This window comes from Cyanistes caeruleus, chromosome 3 (genome assembly GCF_971803275.1).
Source record: "Cyanistes caeruleus chromosome 3, bCyaCae1.hap1.1, whole genome shotgun sequence".
NCBI classification, from domain to species: Eukaryota; Metazoa; Chordata; class Aves; order Passeriformes; family Paridae; genus Cyanistes; species Cyanistes caeruleus.
The window spans coordinates 92,228,798-92,256,359 of NC_141703.1; the positions used below are offsets into that span (position 1 = coordinate 92,228,798).

The 27,562-nt window shown below is 44.2% G+C and overlaps 1 protein-coding gene across 5 annotated transcripts in view; it reads left to right on the top strand.

Moving 5' to 3' along the window:
- Positions 1–27,562, top strand: part of LSAMP (limbic system associated membrane protein) — a 977,049-nt gene that overhangs the window by 813,184 nt on the left and 136,303 nt on the right. For all 5 annotated transcript variants that reach the window (XM_023941306.2, XM_086882857.1, XM_023941315.2 and 2 more), the window contains one exon: positions 9,575–9,807. In XM_023941306.2, the coding sequence (XP_023797074.1) occupies positions 9,575–9,807 (233 nt within the window). The remainder of the gene's footprint in view (positions 1–9,574; positions 9,808–27,562) is intronic.

The following is a 27,562-nucleotide window of genomic DNA, read 5'->3' on the forward strand; positions in this document are numbered from 1 at the left end:
TGACAAGCTAGATGGTCTGACCCGGTTGCCTGCTTGGCTGTATTTTCTCACTTCAGGAGCATTCCTAGAGGTGCTGTATGGTTTTGACATCTGTCAGTCAGCTCTTCCTGACCCACTGGAGGCTGCTGCCAGTCCTGTGGGCATGGCTGTTGCTCCTAAGAGCCCCGAGAGCTGGCCCTGTCACGTTGCAGTGTGGGAGGGCACCTGTGGTGCCTTGCTTTTGGAACTAGGCCATAGAACCATGGCAGCAATCATGTGGGTTGTTTGGAGGCTTACATGTGTCTTGGTGTGTGCAACTGTGAAAGGGAGAGTCAGGGAGGGAACCTCCCTCTTGCCTCTCTGCCATACAAAACGTGTGACATGATGCTCCAAAGCTGCAGTTTTAATTATTTGGAACTTAAGCCTTGTAGTCCCCTTTCCTGAGCAAACCACTGGAATCCACAAGCCGGAAGGTGTTATTTGCAGTGCCACATCCCTCTTCAGCTGTGAGATGCTGATTTTCAAATCTCCCCCTTGTTTTGTGACAGCCTGTGGTGATACCTCCTGCATTTTTAGCCTGTGATTGGGGTGGGTGTAAGTGACCCTGGACCACACAAAATGCTTTGAAGCTCCCTCTGGCATCACTCTCCTATTCCCTCTTGTGTTTGCACTGTCCCTTTTCTGTACCCACTCTCCCCTGACCTGCCCTTACACTCGTTCTTTCTCTGTGTCTGTGCATTGCTAATCTGTGGCATTATCTCATTCTCCAGTAGCTGTGCCGTCTGCCTTAATGTTTCTTGCCAGCTTTTGCTTCTCCCCATTTTTTCTCTTCCCTCCGCTTGCCAGCCCATGATGTAGCATTGCCTTTCTCCATCTGCCTGATTGTCTCTCTGCTTTTTATCTGGGTGCTGGAGCTCCAGGTGCTGTCATTCTCTGCAACAGCACAGAACATTTCAGTTTCCCTCTGTGGCTGGATAATTACCAGATACAGTCACGTGGACTTCCCAGCAAAACCTTCCCTCCCCTCCTGTCAGAGAAGGAGATCACATCTCTGAAACTCATTTTTCCCTTTTCTGTGGTGTTTTCATTATTATTTTTTTATTAGAAGAAGTTCAAGGGAAAAATTTGGATTAGCTTTTCTGGAGTTACCTAGTGGTGATCACACAGAAGTTACCTACAAGGCACTGGGGGTTCAGGTAGAAGAAATAGGTGATTTCCACAGCTGAAGTTTGTGAAGGAAAATAAAGGGACTTATAGTCTGTATGGGTGCCTTATTAATGCTCCTATTCTCATTTTTGGTGTATCTCCAAAACAGAAAAAAGTCATAATGGTGCAGAGGCCTGCCAGAAGTTTAGTTTCCAGTTCTTTTACAAATTTGGCATAACAGCCAATACCCAGTTCACATAAGTGACTAATTATCATTTGTTTTAGGTGAACTTTTATTCCTGAGTAATCCCAGATACTTTTAAAATAAATATCAGCTTGTGTCTTAGCGACCACAAAAGCACAGGATCCTTAGTGTAAGCGCAGAGCAACAAAAAGGCAAGTCATCAGGCAGTGCTCCCCATTGCCATTTTGGATCAGCTCTTCTATTCCCTGGCTTCCCCTTTTGATAGTGCAGGAGCCCTGGGATGCTATAAGCTATGGACAGATCAAGGCAGAGCTATGGCAGAACAAGGCATACATTCCTAGTGGATATTTCACTAAGACCAAGTGATCGATAGCTGATGAGCATTGCCTAATGATTCTGGATCAAGAGCAAAGCCAGGTTTCTGGCTGGACTGAAAAGGAACACTGGCAAGTCCTCAGCTAACCCAAAAGGAAAGAGGGAGCCCGGGATCTGTTTCCTCAGCAGCCTGAACCTCCTGACTGATTTTAGTGCAAGACCCTGATGCAAGCTGTCAGAGCATTTGGCATTTCTGCAAGCGTCAGCCAGAGAGCATTTCACCCCCTGCGCACACGTGGGGAGCATGTCTCCTCTGGCAGGAGGCCTGGGACTGGAGTCAGTCATTCTAGAAACATGTCTTGGAATGGGAAAAGACCTGTCCAAGGATTTCTTGACTTTGCTGTAAAGAAATGGAGGGCATTTCCTAGACATGGTGGGTTATAAGAAGAGATGGTACTGTGGTGATAGGTCTCGCTCTGAGGTTTTTCTGTATTTTGAAATTTTAAACGGTGCTGGGATATGGCTGGGATAGAGTTAAGCTCATAACAGCTCATATTGATATTTTTAAGAAGGTTGCTCTGCTGGTGTGGATGTGGACTGAAGTTGTTTATGCAGGTATAACAATCCCCAACAGATGGGAAGAGCAATAAATCATGCCAGTATAAGTTCTCTTATTCTGATATAGTTACATCCACCCTTTGAGAGTACTGGCATAAAAAATCGCTGTAATTTTGGGCTTGATTTCTGTTGTGAGTTTGGGTTTTTTTCCTACACAAGCAGGAACCTCTACTCTTAAACAGTCATTTTAACAGAAAGAAAGCCCATGTGAGATCAGCTGTGTCCGCTAGTGAGAGCCAGTGCAGCTAGCTGTCTTTTTAGGCCAGCATATTTTTTGTAAATTCCCTTGGGTTTCATTTTCCATGCATACCACATGGACTGAGAGACAAGGATGTTTACAGCACATGAGCAGTTCTGCACTGATGCTCATATTTTCTGGTTGCAGTTCTTTTTTCTTTCATTAGAAAGAGTTGATGGGAGAGACAGTGAGACAGAAATGTTTCTGTACAAGGCACTGGGGACTCCTTTTCTAGAAAATTGGGTACCCATGCTGCTCACGAAAGAGGAATTCAGGCTGGAGCAGGTGCTGAGAGGGGCTACTGGTATGTTTAGGGCAATGGAGGGTCTATCATACAAGAAGAAACCAGGAGTTTGGCTTGTTGAATCCAGCAAAATGAAGGCTAAGAGGGAATATGATTGCTCTCTCTGAACACACTGAAAGATAAACACCTGGGAGAGAGAAGAGCTCTTTAAACTAAAAGATGGTGTTGGCATGAGAGGAAATGGATATAAGCCAGGTATGAATAAATCTAGATTTAGAAAAAAAGGTTTTAATCAGCAGAACAGAAAGACTTTGAGCAGTCTGACCTGCAAAGAAGGGGGAGGGTACTCCCCCATCAAACACACTAGGCTAAAGTAGGAATGAGGTACATGTCTGAAAAAGATGATAAAGTACATCTGGCTGTGCCAGCACAGGTTGGGGCTTCATCAACTGGTAAGCCCATCCTAGCCTCACACTCCTAAAATGGCAATTTGCTAAAGAGGATGAACAGAAGTTCAGGCATCCTATCAGCCAAGCACCCTCCCAATAGGTGGATTGCCAGAATTGTCACCTGAGTGCTGAAATACCCAGGGAGATGCAGACAGGTGTAACGACCAAGGTCACAGTGTAATACAGCCGAGAGAAAGCATGGGCTGAACAGATGCAGCAGTTTCCCCCTCCTGCCAGTTTTCCACAACAGGATTGGGTTTAAGCAGTAGTTTTCTAAATCCCTCTGAGGGCCTGTGTTATCATGCTGGCAGTGGTTACTCAGGAGCTATTTATGCCACATTTTGGAAATCCATCCTGCTGTGGCACAGCTTTCACTCTCAAACAGTGACCCTGCTGTGCGTCATGGCACATAAGGAAAGAAGCCGCAGCTGTACCAGGCAGGGGAAAGAGAGGAGCAGTGGTAGTGGGGAGGAGAATTTTGAGCAATAATTGATGCCCATGTGCTTTAAAATTCAGCAAAATGAGGCTTTTGGTGCTTGGCTGAAAGGAGGTTTCAGATGCTTGGTTGATATGATCTCCCATGGTAGTGCCATCCACTCAAGGGGTCCCTTGCCTTCACAGAGGTGGAGATGCATTCAGCTGTGGGTGTTCTCTCTAGTGTTTCCTGCTGAAAGGAGCCTGATCCAGAGCAGTGGGAACCACCCAGGGCCAACAGCTCCTCTATTGCTCTTCCAAACTCTCTGCCACTGTACTCCTGTAGTGGAGACTGCAATGGCAGCGCTGCATTGCTCTTGAGATGTTGGCAGGATCCAGCACTGTGGTGGCATTGTGGAGCCTGGCTGGACTCTTTTCTGAAAACCCTGCCTGGGAGGTCAGGGCTGGCATGGCTGTGGTCTGTCCTTAGCCTTTGCTGCCCATATCCCTGCTGGGACATTGTGGAGAGGCTGGACTCCCACTGCCGCCCTGGCTGGCCATGGCTGTGTCCGAGTCCTTGCTTGCCAGGCAGGGAAGGAGTGCAGAGCTTGAGGAGACAAGATGAAACAGCATGAGCATGACTTGCTCTTGAACTTTCCTCCCCAGGCTGGAAGCAAGGCTGTGTTTAACAACCACATTAGCTTTCCAGGATCATACTATGCAACACAACAGAGAATTTGTCTTGCATGTTTGGAGCTGGCAGCCGGGAGCTTACGTTGTTTTGTGCCGAATGAGCAGTGTTTGATCCCTCTCTCTTTCCCCTCTTGCCATTTTGCTGCTGGGGGTAGAGGGCAGTGGGGGAAGTTGTTAGCTGGATTGTGTAAGAGTGTGTGAAGTGAGAAGATTAGAGCGGGCTCATCACAGAGCTGAGGCAAAGGCAGGAGATCAGATGCAGGGCGGGTTGTGGCATCCTCTGGCAAAAGGGCAGTACATCCCTCAGTGAGTGCAGTGGGGTGGGGTTTCGGTGCTTAATTGTGTGTGCAGCAGGCTGCTGAGTTTTGGCCTGATGCACAGAGATTGTCTTTCAGAAGAGATGATCAAAGGGTTAACAGAGAAAAGATGATTAAAGAGGACTGTGGGAACGGTGGCACAGAGCTGTCACTACAACATGCTTTGGAGAAAGAGGGCAGAAAATGCAGTCCATAAACTCACTGCTTGTTTATTTTTCCCCAAAATGAGGTAAGAGCTGTGGCTCGCTGGCAAAGCAGCACAGCATATCTCATTAATCCCAGCAGCTTGCTTCTTCTCACTAGTGGGGATCTGGCAGAGAACTGTGAGTTTGGGTCTGCTTTAAAAAGTAATAATAATTATTTGGAATTACAACAACAATTAAAGAACCCAAAATAATTATCCCAGCTTCAGTACAACCCAACACATCATTGATAATGCTGTAATAATTCCATGTTAAAGTAATCATTTAAACAACAGCCTCACCAGGCCCTAAAGGGCTTCTTTCTTGCCTTTTTATCACTCTGGCCTCTAAATATCATCCACCCCTTCCCAAATGGATGAAATATCCCCACTCCCTCTCCACAGCGTAGGCCGTAGCTGCTGTGCTGCTTTCTCTGAGGCAGAATGGGAAGCCCATTGTTGAGATCCCAGCTCTGGTGCATCCTCCTCCTCCTCACCCCGTGCAGGTGGCTGCAGACAGCCTGGGGAAGCCGTGCTGGGGCTTCCCAGGCAAATGCCGCCTCTCAGCAGCAGGGCCCGTCTGTTCGCCGGCGGAGAGAGGGCGGCAAGCTTAGGGCCGAGAGCTGCCGGAGTGACAGGCACAACATAAACTGCGATGAGTGTTACAGCAACACGCCGGGAAATGAGCGCACTGAGGCGCTGCCTCGACGGGAGGATGAGCAGGAGTCACGGGTGCTGGGAGCCAAAGCTCTGAGGCCTGAGTGAGGCAGAACGGGCAGTGAAATCTCCAGACTTCCATGGCCAGGGTAGGAGATGTGGCTGCCTAAGCCTCAGTCTCCTTTTCTTCACTTACTCTCCCACCCATCAATAGGAACAAGCCCAAACGCTTTGAAGAAGGGGAGAAAAAAGTACATCTGTCTCCAAATGGAGTGCTCCTCGGAGCTTACAAGGGCAGGTTTGCAGGAGCGCTGCTTTGGCCCAGCGCTGCGTGTTAGACCTGCATGAAGGAGAGAGGACAAGCAGCAGGACTTGCTGCTGCCCTCCCCCTGCCTGCATGCTGCCAGATATCCCAGAGCCCATCATGAAATCCAGGGACCAGGAATGATGGTGGGCAGCCCTCTATCCCATCCAAGGCAGTGGTTCCTGCTGAAGGTCCAAAGTCCTTCTCCTGAAGAAAAGCATCACCCCATCCTCTCCCTCCTGTAGCACAGCTCAGCCCCATTGTCTGCATTTGCATGTGGGGAAAATGAGACTGGGAGAGGAGTGCAAGGATGACCTGGGTGTTTCTCTACATCCATCTTGCTAAAAAACTTCAGGTGCCAAACTGAGCTGTGTTTGTTTACAAGGAGGCAAGGAGGGCTAATGGGGCTTGGCAGCAAGATCTTTTGTCCTTCTTTGTCTGTGGTTTGCAATGGTGCAAGATCAACAGTTCCCAGGTTCTTACACTGACCATGCAAGGCATGCCCGTCAGCCATTTGCTATTCACTGGTGCTCTCGTTAGCCACATCAGAGATGTCAAGAAATTAAATCTGCAACCATAAGGAAAAGAATAATGCATGGATCACAAATCGTTTATCAGCTTTCACTGAGGCTGATGGTAATGCTTCCAATAAGTCTAATGAAAAGCATTTGACTGTCTCTGTGAACTTGATTATCGATTATTAGTGAATGATAAGAGTCCATTGATATCTGGCTGATGCCATGCTCCTATTGCTTTGCAGTTAAAATGTCAGTTAACATGCCATTTAATATTCTATTAGTATTGAATTAGCACTTATTACACTGTGAAAATCATCACCATAAATCCTTATTAAAGCGTGATACATACAGCTGGGTGGCATCTCTGGCAGACTAAGAGGGTGTGTGTGTGTGCAGACAGTCATACTGAGATGCATCATCCACGTGGATACATGTCTGGAGCATGCCAGGACTTGGAATTTCCACATTTGTACATTGATTTTCCCTGTCAGCTTGAGAGGAACAGGTATGGTGAACAGAGAGCTCAAATCCATTTCACTTACTCTTCCCATTTTCCTCTTTTCCTTGTCCTCTTTCCTTTCTTTATTTTGGTAGCGCCTGCTAACTTATTTCAGGGGCAGTTGCAAAGTTGCCTGACTCTAACTATTGGCCACTGTCCTAGGGCTGACCTGGATGTACATAAGACAGGTTATGACACATTTTCTCTTCCAGGTGGAGAAGGGAGGGCAGGTCCCTGGTTGTGCCTACCACAGAAGCAAAAGGACAAGGCTTTGTTCAGACCACACCTGAGCTTTTACTGACAAGACACCACACAGGGGCATATTTGGTTTGCTACCCCAAATAGAGTTATAATGATTGAGGGCAGGGCAGAGCTGCCAAGCACTCACTGTAGCCTATTGGGGATGGGAAAGAAGCCTGGTGGGGATGGAGCGGTGCCATAGATCTGCTGGAGTCCAGCAGCACTGATAGCTGTTCAGGGGGGTGGACAGAAGTGACTGAGAAACTTCCGCTCCCACTGACTTCAGCTTCCACTGGTAATCTGCTTAGCTTTTCACTACCAAAATACCTGACCCCTGATTCTTGGCGCTGTTATGACTCTTGCATTTGCGAGAGGGCTCTTGACCCTAAGGCAGGCATCTCTGGAGGCAGTCTGGGTGTTCCTACAGGGCCACTGCTCCCAGCCCTGGAGCACACTGCCTTCCTTTGGTACTGGCTTTCACCTCCCAGCATTGGTGATTGCAGCCAGGGATAGCCAATGGAACTGGAGCAATGCCTCATCACAGTGGTGCTGGTTTCTACATGTAAGTGGCTGCTCACAGGTTCCTCTGCATCTTTCTTTTTGACAAAAAGTAGTTTTTGGAAAGCAACTCAGATCACGCCTGAGAGTTCACCTCAGGGACAAGTGCCTGCCTGGCCAGGAGAATGGGCTCTGGCCTGAGGGCCAAATTCTTACACCCCTTCTTCAGCTGGACAGTGTCAGTGAAGGACAGGATCTGTTGGACTGCTCTCTAAAGCAAATGTTTGTCAGATCAGACAGAGATGCTTACAGCTTGGCCAGCAGCATGGCATGGCTCCCATGGATGCCCACGCAGCTTGGCTTTCCTCCTGCCCACAAGTAACCCCAGAACAACTTGGACAGCATCCACGGGCATACCAAAAGGGAGTGGGTGTGAGGTGCCGGCCATAATGGTGGGGTCACATCACAAGGGAAGGCAGCTGCAGCACAGCATGAATGAAATGCATTCAAATAGAGGAACTTGGAAAATGTCTGACCCATGCTAAAAGGCTGTATGAAAGCCTACTGTCAAATATTTGTCTTATCTTAAAGCAATAATCTTTATCCTCTCTCTTTCTTCCTTCAAATGCAACACATGCATGAATAGTGAATAGGACACAATCCTGTGCAACGTGATCTAGGATGACCCTGCTCAAGCCGAGAGGTTTTACCATATGACCTCACTGTGGTCCCTTCCAACCTTACCTATTCTGTGATTCTGTAGCAGCAGTGGCAAGAGGTGCTGGGTTGTTTGGATGCTGGAACACTGTGGGCAGAGCTCTGAGAGGTGAAGGAGCAACAGCTCTGGAGATTGAGCTTCCCTGTTTATCTGCAGAGCAAATGTGATGTGAGATGCAGCAGGACAAACCTGCTCGCAGCCTATCTGAGCTCAGCCCTGGTGGGGTACAGCTGCCAGGGTGAAAGAGGAGTTATGTCTGCCTGTCTTCTTCAGCCCTGGTCCTCTTGAATAAGACAAAGCTGAGAGTGAGCAGGACGTGTCTCCTCACTGGGAGCTCCTCATCTTTTCTGTGCAAGTCTCCTTCTGGTGGTGGGAAGTGGTACAAAGCAGGTGCCTTTGCCAAAAATGCATTTGTCTTCACAGCACCTACTCTGATCTCCATCATGAAACAAAATACTTGTCAATTTACAGTTACAACGGGGTTAGTTTGTCCTCTGACTTGTGAAGGTTGGCACTCAGGGCTGTGGAAGTTGCTGGTCCTCCTGCTGCTCCTCTGCTTGCCACACCTAGCTGTCATTCCTTCTCTCCTGTCCACACGAGATGTTCACAGGACATGCTGCGTGTGTCACAGGGATGACAGTGACACTCCCACAGCCTCATTTTCAGCCTGAGATCTACACTTGCCTGCACAAACAGGCAGATATTCATCAGCAAGTGTGTGTGTGTGTGTGTGTGTGTTAGAAGGGTGATGTTTGAGCAGTGAATCCTTCTTTCCACAAAGTTATTTTTTGCTAGAGGGATATAGACAGGAGATACACTACAATTTCCTTCCCTTGTGCTGCTGAAATGGAGGGGTGGAGAAGCTGTGTCTTGAGTTAACAAAGCTGGAGTTCTGAACCTTTTCCATCCAGGCTGGAAGGGGTCTGGGTATTCAGTTATTGTATACTTGACTTTGGAAAGGGAGGTAGAAGCATGGGAAGAGCTACTTCCAGTCTTGCTCATTGGCAGGGTTGGAAGGGATTTGGTTATCAAGATCTCTTGTGACCTTACAAATTAATTTTTTGGTGCATGTGTAGGCCACAGGCAAAAGGAAGAGAGAGCAAGAGATATGCCTGACCCAAATCCTAAGGGTTTATGATCTGAAGCTTCCTGAAATTCTTCAAACGAGTTAAATCGTTAAATACTTGTCCATGGGACAGCAATGATGAGAAGATTCTGTGGTTCACTGTCAAGGCAGGAGTGTGCTGTGAAGTTTCTAAGGAAAGCAGTTAAGAGAAGGGACGAAAGGGAGATGATGGAGAGGGTTGTTAATCTCTGCTTTACCTGTCTCATCCTCTGCAGGTGTTATGTAGAAGACAGAAGCTCCAAGGTGGCCTGGTTAAACCGTTCCGGCATCATTTTTGCTGGAGAGGACAAGTGGTCCCTGGACCCTCGAGTAGAGCTGGAGAAGAGAAACCCCCTGGAATACAGCCTGCGGATCCAGAAAGTGGATGTCTACGATGAGGGGTCCTATACGTGCTCAGTGCAGACACAGCATCATCCCAAGACTGCCCAGGTTTACTTGATCGTGCAAGGTAAGCAACATGCCTGCTAGGAGAGCAAAGAGCAAAAGACACAGTGAGAGGAAGGATCTGTATTTTCCTAAGAGAAGCTCCAGAGTCAGTAGCCTGTGTGTCCCTTATGTTTACACAGGAGCCAGCTGGACTCTTCCCTTCCACTGTGGCGTAGCATGGTTTTACTCTGCTGTCAGTTTGTCCTTTTAAAAGTGGTGACAGAGGAGGGGGACACCAGTGATGCCAAGCCATATTCTAGCATAATGCAAACCTGGCTCTTGGCTCTGGTTGTTTGGCAGTGATGGGAAAGCATTTATTTATAATGACACTTTTTAGAACATTGCACTTCATCTCTTCCAAGAGAGCCCTCTGGTTTCTTTACCTCCTCCTTCCTCAGGTTTCCTTTCTTTTTTCTTGTGTCAACAAGCTACTGTGCTGTGTTTTTTGGCCTTCCATGGCCAACTCTTTGCCAGGCTAAAGAATTAATTTTCCTGTGAGTTTTTCCGTGCTGGGTCATTGGTTTGCAGGGTGTCCCATCACTAGGCATGTGTGAAGGTACCTGAGGGACCTGCCACATACCTTATGTTGCCCTCTCCTTTTTTTAGCTACTCTTCTCCTGTGTGTGTTATAAGGAACAGGAAACTTGGCAAACCAGCATTGTCCTATCCATCTGCCTGCATTTATGGCATAACAGAGAGTAAACAAATTAAAGAGTTCACCAGTAATTGGTAAGGTCATTAGTGAGTTTACTTGTTCCATCCTGTCCAGACTAGAACACCAAACAAGTGAGTTTACCCAGTTTTGTTTAGTTTTGCTTTTATTCTTTGTGCCATTTTGTCTATCTGCCTATTTATCTAAAATATTTACAAAGCAGCTTAGGTGATAGATATGTATGAATGTGTTTGACACATATTACAGATATATTCAACTTCTATATTATCCTTCAGGCAGGAATTTTTTATTTCTCCTGATTTGTCTAGTAACCCATTAGGCTGCAGATTTTATTTCCCTCAGCAAGCTTTTGAATCGCTCTGTTTACAGAAGCATGCAAGAAGGGACTTTTCCTCTTGCTGGTATTAATTGGCAAACCGGGGGGGTTAAGCAGCATCCCATGTGTTTCTCTGCAAGGTGAAGTCTGGACATGTGGTCAAAGGTGATACTTTACACACAGGTGTAGTGAGCCAGGAGGCTCCTGGTTGATTTTCTTGTCCCGAATGCTCCCCCAGCATCATGGAGAGCGGTCCACACCCGCACACAGAGCAGCTCTCCCAGCTTGGCCGGGTGCTTGCTGTGTGAAATGCATTCCCCAGCCCTGGAGGTGCGCCCTGCCTCGCTACAGCAGAGCAGAGCCAGCCCTCTGTAGGTGGTTTATTGCTGGTGAAACCTCACAGCACACAATTTCCATTTACCTGTCAAGAAAAATATAGGGACAAATGAATTCCAGAGCCGTGCATATGTATTATTAATTTTATTTGTGCCTATTAGATATGGGCCTAAGCAGCAAAATTGAGTTCTCTAGCTTAGCTTTCACTTAAATACGTGGGTATCTGGCTCTGAACTACTGCCACCTTTCTGAGAATGAGAAAATTTAGGTTTTGACACTCCTAAACTCTAGACGCCTGTAAATAAGATATCTGTGGGTAATCTTTGTTCTAATACCTGCCACAGATTTCATAAAAGACCCATTGATATATTGTGCTTATTGTAATCCTGTAATTAGGTGAACTCATAGCTTTAATTATTCTAAAACTAAATTTAATCTGGAGAAAAAAGTGAAGGAAAATATTAATACAAAATCCTTTACAATTTGGAAGAGTTAGTCTCACTTTAAACATGTTTTTAAAATAATCTTAACTAATAAAACTAATTCAGTACAAAATAATGTATGTTGGAAAAATAATCCCTGTAGTCTCAGAGTATTATTTTCTTACATTCATTGTTATTTTTCTAAGATTTGCAGGTTGTCTGCCTGAAAAATAGTCTGCTACTAGTACAAATTAAAGGAGCTTGGATACTGAGTCATGCTAAACTATTCAGTTTTATTTATTTTATGTAGTTTATTTACTTCTCTTGTTTTTATGCTCATACATTTCAAAACATAGACTATTTGAAGCTCTGGGCTTCAAATGTAAAAATATACAAAAATGTAAAAATAAATAATAAATGAAAATACAGCTCCTAGAACATTAATTGACAGAGTGGTCAATTGGTCTTCCTGGCAATCTGGGAGGAGAGTTTCTGGAATGATGGTCAGTAGTCTCCTTTGAACAAGCTCAGGGAAACAAAAACCAACTAGGATCAGAGACTCATTGCTAGCTTTGTGCACATGGCTGATGCCTGGATTTGCCAGTGAAAGATGCTGCAATGGCAGCTGCTTCTGCTCTGGAGACAATGGGTTACTTTAGGGCTATGTCCAGGCTTCCTGTTCCATTCACTCAGTGTTGTCACAGATATTTCTGCTCCCCACTACCAAAGACAAATCCTTAATCCCTCCCAATTCAACTCCCCCATCTGTCAAGCCCCTGTGAGAACACAACTTCTGTTACCTCTAGACACAAATGAGATAATTATATCAGAGACTAATAAGTGGGTAGGCAGATCCTAGAGTGCTGTTGGAGCCCTTAAAACTTGAGACTGCTCCATGTCCACAATGCCAGCTGAAGTAGTCAGGCTCCAGTGTATCCTGAGTGTTGGCTGAATTTATATCACTGCAGTCTAATGGAGTTGCATTCTAGGATGAGGTCCTTTACAGCCTTGAGAAAATCAGCTTTCCCTGGGGTGAGCTCTGCTTGCTGAACTCTGCTGCCCAGAGCTGCAGAAGTGTATCACAGAAGAAGGGACATCACCTCTCTAATGTATGTGCCCAAGTCCTTTATTATTTCCATGGGAAGAGCGAGTTCTACTTTGTCAGCCAGGACCAACCTCTGCAAAAACCTTCCTGTCTGTTCCTTTCCTTTCTTAAGTGTGTACATCCATGGGTAAGATCCCTCTCAACTGGGCATATTGCAGAGGTCTAAAAGGGGTGTCATGAAATGACACTTAAGAAAAATAGCAGAACTTCACGGACAGCTAAAAGTAGAAAAAGTTGTCCTCATAAGTGTTTCCAGCTTCTGAAACATAAAGCCAACTCTGCTAGTAGAAGTAGGCATGTGCTGCCAAAAGATTCATTAGTACAACTGCAGCCATCTCTTCCATCTTCCTGACCCAGGTGGGGTCAGAACTGCTTGCAGTCCACTAGACTGGAGGTGGCTGTCTGCCCAGCTCAGTTGCTGCCAGGTGCTCTCTCCACTGGGTTGAATGCACCAAGAGATTGCTCTGAGCCACCACCTCACTCAAAGAATTTTGTGCTGCTTCAATTTGGGTATAATGGGTAGTTGCAAAGCTTTCTGTTTACTGTGGCAGTTATTTCTGCTGGTGTATGTTCAAAAGAGTTAACACTTGAAAGGACTTTCAAGAAATGGTCTGGTCTTTCCCCATGCAGTGAGACAAGATCAGCTCTACAGTGGCTAACCCACTTTTTTTAATGTATTTTTTGAAGATGCTCTGTATCTGCATAGCTGGTGCATGTCCATTATTTCACTCTCCTTGTATTTGGAAAGCTTTTATTAACATATGATCCAAATTGATTTTGCTGCCAATTATTTCTGGTCCTTCCAAGACACATTATTTCTCCTCTTCCTCAGAACTACCTTTTATCTGCCTGAAACTCCTTAGTTCCTGTGTCTCAGAGATGTCTAGTGAAGCTTAACATGCTCACTGCGTTCCAGAGGTCATATTTTTTCAACCCCTGTGGCATATATATTTCACTACTGTTTAATTTGTCTACACATTTTCCTAAAATGTACTGTCCAAAACCAAAACAAGAGTTTCAGTTTAGGATTCAATCATGCAGATACAAGTACCAGTGATGTTTTGCATATCACACTTCACTTACCTAACCCCGGAATGAAATGAGATTTATCTTTTTTTATGAGTGCCTCACTACTTTCACTTACTTAGTCTTTCTGCCATTCTAATCCTCTCTTACTGGTCTGCAGCTCATTCTTCACTTTTGTATTTGAACGATAATTGGTTTCCCCCGCTTCCTGAGAATACTGCTTTGTGCTCACTGCTGTTGGATGCCATCTCGTTGGTCTCTCCATGGAGACCACTTCAGTTTACCTACGATCCTGGGCTGCAAAGCACTTGCAACTGCCCTCAACTTAGTATCATCGACAGAAGTCAGGTGCCTTGTTTCTGTTCCATCATGAAGGTGTTAATTAAAGTATTGAAGAGATCAGGACACAAAAGCAAATTGTGGCAGCGGCCCACTAAACCCTCCGTCTCTGGTGGAGAGCAATCTGTTGATTGCAGCTCTTTGAAGCATCCTGATGGAGATTTAACATCCACCGTATTCTCTTAGCTTGTTGAAGACTGTCAGGTCTTCTGAAGTCAAGTTATATCACATAATCACACATATTGCTTCTGCACTATCTGTTATGCCAGCTATCCTACAAAAAAAAAGGAAATGAGGCTGGGGTGGCGTGATATGTGTTTGCCAAAAGTGCATTGCTTTTTTTTACCCTTTACTCCACTATTATCCTCTCGGTGCTTATAAATGGGATGCTTAATCATTTGTTCCAGTATGTTGAGTGACATGTTCCAGGAGAATTGAGTCGTAACAGGTACACAGTTGCTGCCCCTTTCCCAGCATTACCTTGGGTTCTTGTTCTTTTAGCATGACATCCTCAAGTCCTTCTCAGGCATTAAACAGTGGAAAAATTCCTAGGGTCCTTATCTGTCTCATCAGGATGACAGGCACACAAGGGCACAGAGAGCTTGGCATGCATGGGGTTTAAAAATTTCTGCAATAAAGTCAATCTGGAGGAGTAACTATACAAGGAGGAAGCCAATTGTTGCTGTCCAGAGCCTTTACATATAGGCATCATTGTGAATGGAGGTAGTTGCAACTTTTCAGTGAAATAAAAACATTCCATTGTTTTTGAATTTGATTAAAATTTAATCAGAAAGGTTTTACAGGTCCAAGGTGCTTTTTCAGGTCAAAATTGTGAAGAAGAAAAGGTACAGCATTACCACAGCCCATCTAAAACCTAACCATACTCATCTGAGGTATGAAGAGCTTAACATTCGCATTTTTGCACATAGCTTGGGATTCCTGCCGACTCAATAACATTTTTTGTGATTCCCAGTTATTGATTGTAAAGATTGCAGGTTTTTCTCCCTTGGTTTAATGTTTATTTAATGGAAAAAAATTTAAAAATTAAGGGCTTTGTCATTTTGGAAAAAAAAAAAAAATTTGGAAATATCAGCAGCAAGTGTTCACAAAGAGGAGTGCTTGTTTACTGGCCAGCCCTAATCACAAACACAAAGTCAAGTGCATAGCAGCTAAGGCCAAATCCTACAATTTTCTTCCTGGCTGATAGGCATCACTGTGTGAAAAGAAGTACAGAGTGTAGCATTTCTCCTTTATGAATTGTCCTTGTAGTGCTTCTTGCTTGCAAAGATTCAGACTCAGTGGTCATTGTTTCAATGTGATATAAAGATGTATTTGTTATTGCTGGGATTTAGCCATAGAGAGTTTGTTATTAACTCTATGAGTAGATTAGCTGTGCACCCTCTCAGTCCACTCTCCTGGAATTAGACTTTGTGCTGGTGACTGGTACAGCATAGAGGCGTCCTTTACCCAGAGAGGCAGCTGAGGCCAGTTTGGCTTCCCCAGCACAAGCTGCTCTGCCAGCAAGACTCTTGGTTAGAGCTGGGTCTAGGGCTGATGTGGGAGGGTGTTGCCCACCATCCCTGGAGGAATTTGAAAGATGTGTAGATGTGGCGCTTAGGGACATGGTTTAGTGGCGGACTTGGGAGTGCTGGCTTAACTCGATGATCTTAAAGGGCTTTTCAAACCTTAGCAACCTCAGTGGTTCTGTGATCTGCCCAGCCCTTGCCCTCATTTCTGAGCACAGCAAAAAGGAAAGGTGATGCTTTGGACTTTGGGATTGTGAGAAAGATTTCTAAGCAGAACTGATGCAAGGCACAAGAGTATGCTTTCTAGGAGCCTGAAGTCGGATATCAAGTGGAGGTAATTTCTGGCAGTCACCAGCAGGGCACCTGAGACAGAATGATGTTCTTCTGACCAAATGTAGATGTTACTATTTCTGTGGCTTGTCTTGGACTCCCTTTGTCATGAGTGAGAGGACAAGACTTTTGTCAGGCACTGTCCAGTTCATCCTTAAGTAGCCATGCAAAATTCAGCAGACAGATTGACCAGTGGAAATGTCATTGTCTCTCCCCTGGTTGTAGGGAGGAGCCCAGTCTGCGCAGTCCTTTTGGAGCCATGCATCCTTTTAGCCTTTCCACACCTCTTTCTGTCAATCCTCACTGGTGTTTATTCCTGCTAGAATACAGCATTGGTGGCTGTCATTGCTTGTGGTGGATTGCTGAGAGACTGCAGACGGGCTGGTCTCAGCAGATCTGTGGTGGGAGCCCACCTTCTCATGGCATTCCTGCCTTCCCACCTCTTTGGCCAGCGCTGGAAGCAGAGCAGTTTGAAGAGAGCTGAAGCCATTTTTCCTTTGCTAGCTAGACAGCAAGGATGTTGGAGTCAGATGCTGTTCTCTGAGAAATGTTGGCTTCCCTGCTTTGTGGGCGCAGAGCCCAGAAATCGGAGGGATCTTTCTGAGCACTAACACTGTCGCGTTTTTCATTCCAGGGAGCGTGCAGTAGGTAAGAGCTAGCACAGACCACTTTGTCTTTTTCGGGACATGGCACCAATGGGAAAATGACAGTGTATTTGGCATGCTGCTGCAAAGAATAATGAGATAACATGGGAATATGAATTTTCTTGGAGGAAGGAAGAAAGATCATTTTACTGGGAATGGTGGGGGAGGAGAAAAAAAATATTGAAGGGAGGAGATAAATTCAGGTTATTACAGGGACTGGAAGAGAGAAGTCCAGTACACTTGGAAGGGAGTGACAGCAGTTTGGTGGGAAAAATAAGCTGAGAGAGCAAGGAATAGTCTTGGGCAACTGAAACATGTTAGATTTTGCTATTACCATGGACCATATCACATTTCTACCAGAAAAATCATTCCAGAATGTCAGGCACACAGTAGTATTGGTGGCAGTGTTTTCTAGGTTTTCTTTGCTGCTTTGTTTTGGCAAATTCATAAAGTTCAGGAAAAGGCACCTGGTGCTTCATAAGTTACCAAGGAATTTCCTTTCACTCCCCATCTAGTATTTCTATCGCATCCCCATGGTTTCCTGATGCCTCCTAATTTCTGTTTTCCTATCTCCAGGCGTGGTTGGAACGATGTAGCTTAGGGTTTCTCTCTGTTATATTGGTTGGAGCTTAGCACTTCTTAGTGCATAAATCAGGAGGTCTTTCTGGAAATATTTTGGTGCTTGCTTTGCAGGTGCAGGCAGGAGACAAAAACAGAATACTTCAAAAAATGCTTACTCATTTTGGAGAAAGAAGTATAGCACAAAATGCATGGAATACTTCCCTGTGGCTGGGAGGAAGGATCTTGATACGATAATCCAAGTCCTTAGTGATATAAATCAGCTTAGCTTGAGTGGACTCTTCAGAGTGGCATCAGCTGATATTGTGTGATTTTGTCTGATCAGCTGATTCTAGATTCACACCAGTGCTTTGAAACATTTTGCCTTGTTATTTCTTAGCTCCTAACACAGCCAGAACTTAGTCCCACCACCAAGTCTGCTAAGCCTTGAGAGAGCACAAATAACCATTAGCTGCGAGACTGCACACATCAGTTCATTTTAAAGCCCAGTGTGTTCCTGCTCCCACTGCTTTAAAAAGAAAAAAAGGCTGTGGTGGCACAACAGTTGCCTTGACTTGTTGCAAGCCTTGATATTTGACCCAGTTGGCCGACAGGAAGATACATTCCTTTGGATATCCTAAGTCATAGGTTCCCATTGCCTGTTCCCTCCATGATGGCCAGTGCCTTGTTAGTAGTGAGTGAATAAATTTATTTTTTTTTACTTTATTTTTTTTTTTTGCCGCATCCTCTTGAGACTTCTTTGCAGAAAATAATTGTTGGTATAATCAGGAATAAATATCTTATTCATTTTACATGGCAGGCCTGTAGCTGCTTTAAAATTGTCAAAAATCTCTTCTTTTTTTTTTTTTTTTTTAATTCTCAAAAAGATCTGATCTGAAGCTTTGGCTTTCTCACACAAAAAAATGAAAAAAGATATATAGCTAGTCTCCGTTAGAAGCTTTAGGGTCAGTTTGTGTCTTTACTTGCAATGTGGGTGACAGCTAAGGTCAGTCATATTCCACATTTCTCTCACTCAGATCAACTTTTTCTGCAGCTTTCCTCTCCACGAGTGCCTCTTGACTAAAAGCAGTTGAGAGGTCTGAAGGTAGGATGCAGCAGGACCTAGGAGACACAGCTGTGGTAACCCAGGCCTTGCAATTCCAGCATTTGTGGAACAATGTGTTCCTTTTCCCTGTTTTTCTTATTTCATTGTTTCCAGTTGAGTCAATGCTGCAAATCTGCCATGCTCAAAACTCCACATGGGATGAAATTCCAGATTCCTGGGGTCCACCAGCTCATGTTCTTTGGTTTTGGCTGCTGTGTTTACCATCTACAGTCATCATAGCTGTTTGTTAGTGGATGAGAACCTGGATCAAAATCTTGATTCCACTGAAATTAAAGGGAATTTTGCTTCATTGGAGCCAAGATTTCATTTGAAATTGAAATTGGCTAGAAACAGATTGTAAAATAAAACTAAATTGAGCCAGCAGTTCAAAAACAACATCAAGACTTATAGAAAGAAGCACATTTCTTTCCTACCTTAAAAACTTTCAATTTTATTCTTTAATATGAATTAATTATGTAAATAAAGAAATTGTCAGTTCAGGGGGAGGGAATATGGAGATGATGTTTCTAAAATGAGAGTGTGGAAAAACAAGTGGGCACAGTCTCTGTGCTGTGCCTTCTAGCACATCCTTGTGTCTGCATGGTGCAGCTTGACCCCAGCTGACCCACCGTAACTGTGTTCTCCTACCATTTATCTCTATCAAGTGCTGGCCCTCATCACTCCTGAATGGATCTGTAGTCTGTCCTTCTGGAGTGTGTGCAGGCTATGCCTGGCAGGATAAGCCTCCCACTGCTTTCCACAAAAACAACGAATGATAAATCGTATTAGGTAATAGGTTTTCAGGGTTTGGATTTTGATGTTTTTTAAGAGCTTCAGCTCTTGTTTTTATCTTAAGAAACATTGAAATTGCTACCCCAGTACTAGCTCCTTACTCACCAGAAAGTGAAGAAATACTCTGAGAAAATAATTACTTAATATCACATTTCCTGTATAGCTGCTAAAATGTCAGTAGTTGGCTGCTTGGGAATAAGAAAAACACCAACAGAATAACAGAATAGCAGTTTCATTTAACAAAGCCTGAGATGTGATAGTTAGAGGGGAAAAATAACTTGCCAAATGTGCATACAACAAAATAGACAAAAAGAAAAGAGATACTTAGACATATGGCTTCCATTTACAGATTATTCAGACAGAGAGCACTTTCTCAAAACCCAGCCACAGCTTTTGAAAACGTCTCTTTTAAAAAAACAAATATCAGGATAAAAAGTGTTAATCTCCAGCAGAAAATAGGAAAAAGGGTTGATTCTGTGAAGGAAACAAAGGTTGGTGTTAGCCGTCTGAGGGTGCACAAGCACGTGGCCACTCTTGCTGGCAGTTCTGGGTCTCTACCTGTCACAGCTCAGGCAATCAGTGGTTTCCTGGCGGCAGGAACCAAGCCCTACTTGAGAAGTCACACTGGTGTGTGAAAGTCTGAAAGTTCCCATTGTTTCTCAAAAAGGCATTGGGAGTGCCATCATTTGTCTGCCCCCCTTTTCCTGGAAGGGCCTTTCAAAATCCCCAGATGAGGGTTTTCAGCTTTCTCAGTTCTGATATCAAAAGCCAGAGGCTCCTGAGGCTTCAGCAGTGCTGCTTTTAAATTTCCCTCCATATTCATGTATCAAATTTCACTAACATTTACTATTTGATTGTGTGATCTTGTGCATCAACAGTCTTTCTTCTAGGAATGTTCCAGGAATGTCTTTCTTATGTGGACACATATAAGAATGAGAAACAGTTCTTCAAAAATAAAGCTCTTGGTGCTCCTCAAACAGAAAAGTAGATGACAACTGCATTTTATCCCCCATTCCATGAAGGTTACCTTTAAAAAAAAACTGTGGAGTTAAAAAAAAAAAGAAAGATAGCTAGGGAGGTCTTCTTTAATGAAACGAGAATTGGATTTTGGTGATAAGTTTTAATTTAGGGCAAATAGTTTAATTGGAATGATTCATTAATTTGGGGGTGCATAAATTTGGCCTCTGGCAGCCTATTTATTATCTTCTTTATTCCTTTCTGTGTCTTCTCTATCAGCAGTATAAGAAAAGCCTTTAATAAGGTAAGGAGACACTCCCTTTGAATGTGTGGAGAAAGGACTGTCATGGTGCAAGGATTTGAACATATTGGCATCTCACCTTTAGGTGCCCTCAACTTGCGAGACACTCAGGCTGCAGGACCAGTGAGTTTGTTTTCACGCTGTCTGGACATGTGGATACTCAGCTCCACATGGGGTGCAGGTGATGTGGTGGGCCTGGGGCGTCTGGCCATGGCTGGCTTGGTCATGAGAGAGGCTGGTAGCACTGCCTGGTGCTTTGAGAAAATTCCCAGCAAGGAGATCAGAGATATGTCACCAGAAGATGTTCTCTGTTAGGGCTAGAGTAGTGTAAAATGTACTCTGAGTAGGTGGGTGACTGGGACATCTTGTCAGGTTTTGATAACTGGGAGGATCAGCTCTCAGCTTTGGTACACAGCAAGTGTGTCATTATTGTGTTAAGTGTAGATAGGCAAACTAAAAGAGTAAGGAGCCTTTCACAGGGAGAGAAGCCAAGAGGCAAGATCCTAAGCCTCAATTCCACATGGCCCTCACGCAGGTGCTGCAACAGCAGCTGCTGGATTCTGAAGAGTCTCTTCAAAATGATTGTCCCCTTGTTAGACTGATGGGAATGTGACTTTTGGGTATGTTCCTGTTTTGAATGCAAAAAAAAAAAAAAAAAAGAAGAAGTCTTTGGGAATAAGTATGATAAATCTCCCCAAATAGCTACAGAACAGATTGTGCAAGGTAGAAGCCTTATGACCTTGACTATACAAATCCAGCTATGATTTTAGGGATTACGTCTGCATAGAGCTCTCAATTCACAATTTTACCTGAAAGATTAATCCACTTGTTGACCTACAGAACGAGGTTAAGAACCAAAGTTCATAGGGATATCACCCCTCATGATCCTGTTTGAAGGGAGTGTTAACAGAGTGGCAGTGAATGCTTTTCCCACTGTGTTTTTAACTATTGTGACTATATTTCACAGAATTCATGGCATTGGTTTCCAGGAGAATTTTTATAGCTGTGTAAAGCCTGTGGACCTCCTTCATAATTCAGGTAGACACCTTGGTTTTGCCTGTACATCCTGTGTGGATAGTACCAGGGGAAGCCCTGGACTCCAAGCTAGATGGCACAGACTGGCCGTCTAGCTTGGAGTAGTTGTGCTACTTGATGGCACTACCTTTTGGAATGGATAGAACATGTCCCCACTACACTGGGGACCAGTGGGGAGGGCTGGTCTCCTCTGTATTTTCTGTAGCCATCCTGTGGTCCTGAGACAAGCTTCTTTTTTGGTTGCTTAATTTGTTATATTTTTTAGTTAGAAGTGCCTAAAAGAAAGCAAGGGCTGGGACACAGTCTGACAGACTGGTGCTTTAATAACGTGATGCCAGAGTGTGTGTTCCGTGGCACAAGAACATGTGGAGGAATTTGAAAGCCCAGGGTCTGTGGGCTTGGTGTTGGAGGACTTTCACTGGTTGAGGAAGCTGAACTTGGCATCATCTGCATGTCTGGAGTCTGCTGTCCATATCAGCTGTGCCTGCTCCTGCTCTAAGAGGGGATGCACTTGTTCATTCTGGGAAAGAGCCTGAGACTGATCTCATGGTTGTATCCATAGTTGTTCAAAGGACTGGAGTAAAAACAAGAGGCTGTGGCTTGCTCTCTGGAGCTAAAGAGAGCAAACCACATTGTTAGTATAGGCTTTGCCATTCAAGGTCATAAAAGGTTTATCTCTTCTTAACAAATCCAAGGGATTGTGTGGTTCTGCAAAATAAATTGCACAGGGACTCTATCAGAGACAGGACTAAAACCCAAGCCCAGAGGTAAACATCTGTCACTTAGTATTTTAAGTGTGACTCTCTGAAGGTGTTGCATCTCTTGTCCGTATGGATGCTTAGTCTTGCAAACAGAAGTGGTGCACTGCAGCTGAGATTCATCACACTAAATCTTAGACATCTGAGTGCTAGTAGCACAAATCTAAACTAGTCATCTGGCCCTCATCTGTAGTCTGTTGTGAGAAGGTGGCATCTTATTCTTTTTGCTGTTCTGCCTTGAGATAATGTGATTGGTCATCCCTCAGAAGTCCCTTTTACTTTGGACTACAAGAGGAATGTAAATGACTAATTTAGATTTACACAGCAAATTTTTCAGTGTCCAAAATTTGGTGGCATGAATCCACCTTGTATGTCTATGCAGGAAAGATGAAACCATGTGAAAGATTAACTTTGGAGACTCAGTCATTCCCCACAGTCTATGTTCTCAGCTGCACTGACAGGTCTTGACTATTCCTCTTCCTATGCACTGTGTGGCATTAAATAGTATAACAATACCTTTTGTTTTAGTCTATAATCTCTTCTTTACTGGACAATGTTTTCAGTTTTAATCCCTGACATATTTACCTGTCCTTGCAAAGGGCAGTTGCATTCCCCTCCAAATCTCTTGCTGTAAGCCTGACATAAATTCATACAAGTTCTTCCAGTGAAGGGCTGCAATCCCCTTGATTAGATACTCCTGCCTGCTCTCTCCCACTGAGCCAGAGGGTAAGAGAAAAGATTTCTGCACTTTCTGCCACCAGCCCAGCACAGCCTGAGGCACAGGCTAAATATTTCACAAGATGAGTATTGCTACTCTAGCCCAAAATGTTCCAGGGTACTTAATTTTTCTCCCAGATTTCCTGCTGCCCCATCTCTCTAGTCCTTGAACTCCTTTGAGACGTCACTAGTGTTAAACCCAAGTGCTTCTTACTGTCTTTTTCTTTCTCCCTGAAGGTAAAAGTATGTAAGATTTAAAAAAGAAACTCCAGGTATTTGCTGACTTGCACACGTAGTTCTCAGGAGCTGCAGTGCCTGTTGCATATCAGTGCTGGGTGCTGCCATGTGTCCATCTCTGGTGCTTCAAAGTCCATTACATTCTATGGATTTCACTGTGTAGTCCTCTTCTTCCTCATGGTTAAGGACACACTGTGGTCTGGTCTCCCAGCCCATTCCACTCCCTTACAAAATCCAACAAACAAAACTTCCACCTTCCAAAAAATCACCCCCAAAAAACCAAAAAACACATCTCCATCTCCATTTATGTAATCATGCCGAGTTTGTGGGTATGTTTCTGACAGCAATCGCAGAAACTCTCAAGTCTGCACCTGAACAGCAGAAACTCCTCTCTTTGGCTCCCAGATCAAATCAAATTGGTGTTTATTTCATTGCCCCAATAAATTTTTTATTAACTGTGTTAGAAGTCTGTGAGGAAGAAAGAAGGGGAAGAGAAGAAAAAAGCTGTTCAGGAATGTAGGCTGGGAAAAGTGCCCACAATTAATGGGGTAGCAGCAACCAGCGGGTATTTGAAAATTCGCCGGTGCCAAGTGCCAGGAGGTTTCTGCTGCCTGTGACAGCTGGTCATCATTATCGGACGACTGCTTCTGCGTACATCTTAGATCTGTGTCTTTGTCTCTGACCAAGTCACTCTCGGTTTCTGTTTTGCAGGAACATACTGAAGCAATTAGGGCATGTTGGATGATTGTAGGGATGAGTGAGCAGTGTTGGGTGATACAGAAAAATTGCAATTTCTCCTCTGTGCTAGCCCGAATTCCCATATCTCAAGATGTGCTTAAACCACCATCCCAGAGATAGGCCTCCCTCAGCATTGTATGAATTTGAATTGTGGTTTTGCAGCTCTGTCCAGCTACTTGGTTATTCCTTTTTCATTGCCACTACAGGGCACTTGGCCTCTTCAGAGATGGTTACAGCTCATTCTGAGTGATACCCATCTTTAGGGAAGCAAATCCCCAAGCTTGATGCACTATTTATGTTGCTAAGTGTCTGCTGTCCTGCTAATGAAACAGCGAGCACATATTCTTGGTCAGAAGCTGCAAACTCATTTGAAGCTACTGAGGGCAAACTGAGACTACTGATACTGTGCCACCCAATTTGAGGAAGAGAATCTGTAAGGGTGAATTTATTGAACGTATCTGCCAGAAAACCGTCTAAGAGGCATTGTGTCTCCTAGGGAACATAGTAAATCCAGCAGATAAGCCAAAGCAGAATAATTGATGTAGAGAAGGATCTCCAAAAAGAAGGGTTAAGTACAATGCAGGCACATTCAGTTTGGAGGGAAGTGGCAATAGCATTCATCAGTCTGGGGAGAAGTCTGTGGAGATAAAAGCTTTATATCAGTTCTCACTGAAATTTTTGATCTGGAGCTCCCCACAAGGGGCATTTACTTGACTACATGTAAGTTTTACGTGCAGGAAGACTTCTTAAGGATCTAGAGAGCACTCAGGCAAAATGCATGGACAGTGTCTGACGTGAACACATGAAATAGAAAATTGTCTTGGATGCTATATCTCCCAGCTTTTTGTAATTTCTGTTCCTCCTTGATCTGGGATTGAAGAAACAGCCATTGGCCTGTTCTGGAAGGGGAAGCTCAGACCACAGATAGAAAGAGGTGTCCTGAGTTCTTAGGAGGTGTACAGTCATGCCTTCTCAGGAGCTTTCCAACCCAGTACTATAGAGCTAACAGCAGAGCTGACCTGATTTTTTTGAAGGCATATCTGGGGCACACTTGACACCATGCAGGGAGAGAAGGAATGTAGTTTTTTTTTTTTTTTGATAAATACCTTTTTCTTTCATGGCAGCCTCAGAAACCTGAAATGGGAAAAAATTGTGATTCTTGAGAAGGATATGCCTTTCAGTTGGAGTGGAGACTGAAGTGTATCTTTTCTTAAAGATAGTTCAGCCAGGAATGTTGAACTTGGGAAATCAAGAGAATAGTGAGTCCTCCAGACTAAGGCTCATGTGGGACACAGCACCTCAGCAGGGAAGTACAAACAGAATTGTTTACTTTCTTTAGGTATGAACAGGTGTCCATACTGTGAACATTTTAACTTTTTTTTTGCTTCTACATCAAAACAGTAAAAGGTAGTAAAAATTACTGTGCCAAAATCCAAGTACCAGAGGTATTACAGACTGTGTCCCCATAAGCCATTGTGAGGCAGCATATGAACCTCACAAGGCACTAGTTGGCAGAACTCTCTAATTGGATCCCAGACTGTTGTACATCAGTGGGAAAATACTTCTCCTAACTTGACTGGTATTTTAGTTTATCATCAGTTAATGTTTCCTCTTACAGGGTCTCAAAATATGCCACAGTGCAGGTTCTTCAGTGCATTTGTTCATTAGAGGACCAATCACTGCCAATGGCAAAGCAGGTATTCTTGTCATATATCAGTTTTCTTCTCCTTGCCTTTTGCTGCTAGTGAGTTCTTGCCATCCCCATCGTGTCTTCATTTCAGTTGTTCACAGTGACACAAAATGTCTCCTGCCTGAGGTCAATCTCCCTGTGATAAAAGTCTTCCACAGAATTAGTCAGGTTGGAAGACAGACAGGTATCAAAACATAAGCCTTCTGAAAAGGGTGGCAGGCTGTCAGTTCCCATTAGCTAATGCTACCTGGGCAGCCTGCTGACTCTTCACCATTGTAGGTGGGAGAGAGAAGTTTTAATGAGCAGCAGAGGGAGTGGAGAAGGGAAAAAGAAGAAAGTAGTTTAGATTAGAAGTGATATTTCTGGTGGTGGGTGACAGACATACATATGTGCATGTAAATGTCCACGTGGCAGTTGAGATCTGGTTTGTGTCAATGCAATTTCACTGACTTCACAGAAGTTGCTCCTGATGCTTTCCATAACAGTGCTGGGGTGTGTTGGATTGAACCTAGGTGCAAAAACACCCTCAAACATCTATCGGACTCACCAAGTATTTAAAGAAGGTGTGTATTCCTCTGGAGGTCATAGGTAGGACTAGCAAGAGCAAATCAGGAATGGGATGTATTCAGCTGTGAAATAGCCTCCCAAGGGCAAAGGTAGAAGAATCATTTCCCAGAAAGTTTAAAGACTAGTTGACCAAAACACTATTAGATATGCAGCAGAGAACAAACCTGCCTTTCCGAATGCCCCCAGCCCTGGAAGATAGAATAAGTGTGCAAATGATTCTTCTGTCTCTAGAGTACATGAACATCTGAGATCTGAATTGCTGCAGGTCCCATTCTTCTGCCTAGCATTCAACCTACATTTAAATTCTAATTGACTTAGAGTGAAGACTCGTAAAGCTTTCTCTGTTTCGCCCGGATGCTGAATCCTCAATGAAAATATAAACTGTGTCATTAGATGTTGGGCGGATGTTGAGCATAAAGGAGCTGGTTTAAGCTGAAAATTGCACAGCTCATTCCAATTAGTCATTCTGCACATAAAGTGCTTGCAGTGACTATACTTTTAGAAAGGAAAGACATTTGTATAACTAAATACATCCCCACTGGATATTTTTATTTCTACAAGTTGATTTTGGGCTAGGAATGGAGATGTTATGTGCCTTATTTGGTTTTCTGGACAGGGGCAACATCTTCCTTCCTATGGAGAAGCATTTTTACTTCTTCAGGAAGTAAATTTTTACTTCTTCAGGACCCTGAGTGCACTAACTGGACCATGACTGGTCTCTGCAGGGGTATCCACCTACCCTGTGTCCAGGGCCTCCACGTAAGCTCAGGTCTGGATCAGCGTATTAGGCGTCCCTGTCTTCAGCTGGGTCTCTGGTGCCACCTCTTGGATGGACCTTGGACCTGGGCACTAAGTACCATGTCTCTATCCCTGCACTAAGTACCATGTCTCTATCCCTGGCCCCATTTTCCTGCATGGACACTGGGTCTGGGGCTGTTGATGAACCATGACACCGGCATCTGGCTTTGCCCACGCTCTTCCTGTCCTAGGGAACTATGCTGAATTGGTGAGGACACAGCCGTGGTCATCCCCAGCACACTGCCAGTGCAATCTATGTGACTGTGAAAATTTTGGGTGGGACTTACCTCACTGAGCTGTATCCTTCTAATAGGTGTCTAACCTGAGGATAACTTGAAACCCTTGGAATGAATCAGCCTCTCAAAATCACTCTCTGTTTAGTGACTGTGGTGTTAGGTTAAAAATAATAAAATCATAGAATCCAAATGTTTTGGGTTGGAAGGAACCTTCAAGATCATATAGTTCCAACCCCTATGCCATAGGCAGGGACACCTTCCACTAGACCAGGTTGCTCAAAACCCCATCCAGCTTGGCCTCAAACACTTCAAGGAATGCTTACATTAAATGTTTTATTTTGGGAGAGTAAATTAACTGAACCACCACCCTTACAGCTTAAAATTGATGTGTAAATTCTACTGTAGTTTGTTTTCTTAAGAAAATTGTGTTTATGCCTCTACTGACAGCCTGATTCTGATTATCTCTGGAAAAGCAAATAGGGTTATGTTTGTGTAAGCAGGAGGAGAGCTGGATCAGCATTAAAGGTTTTGAGTAACCTGAGACAAAATACCTTCTTTCACATTACTGTCT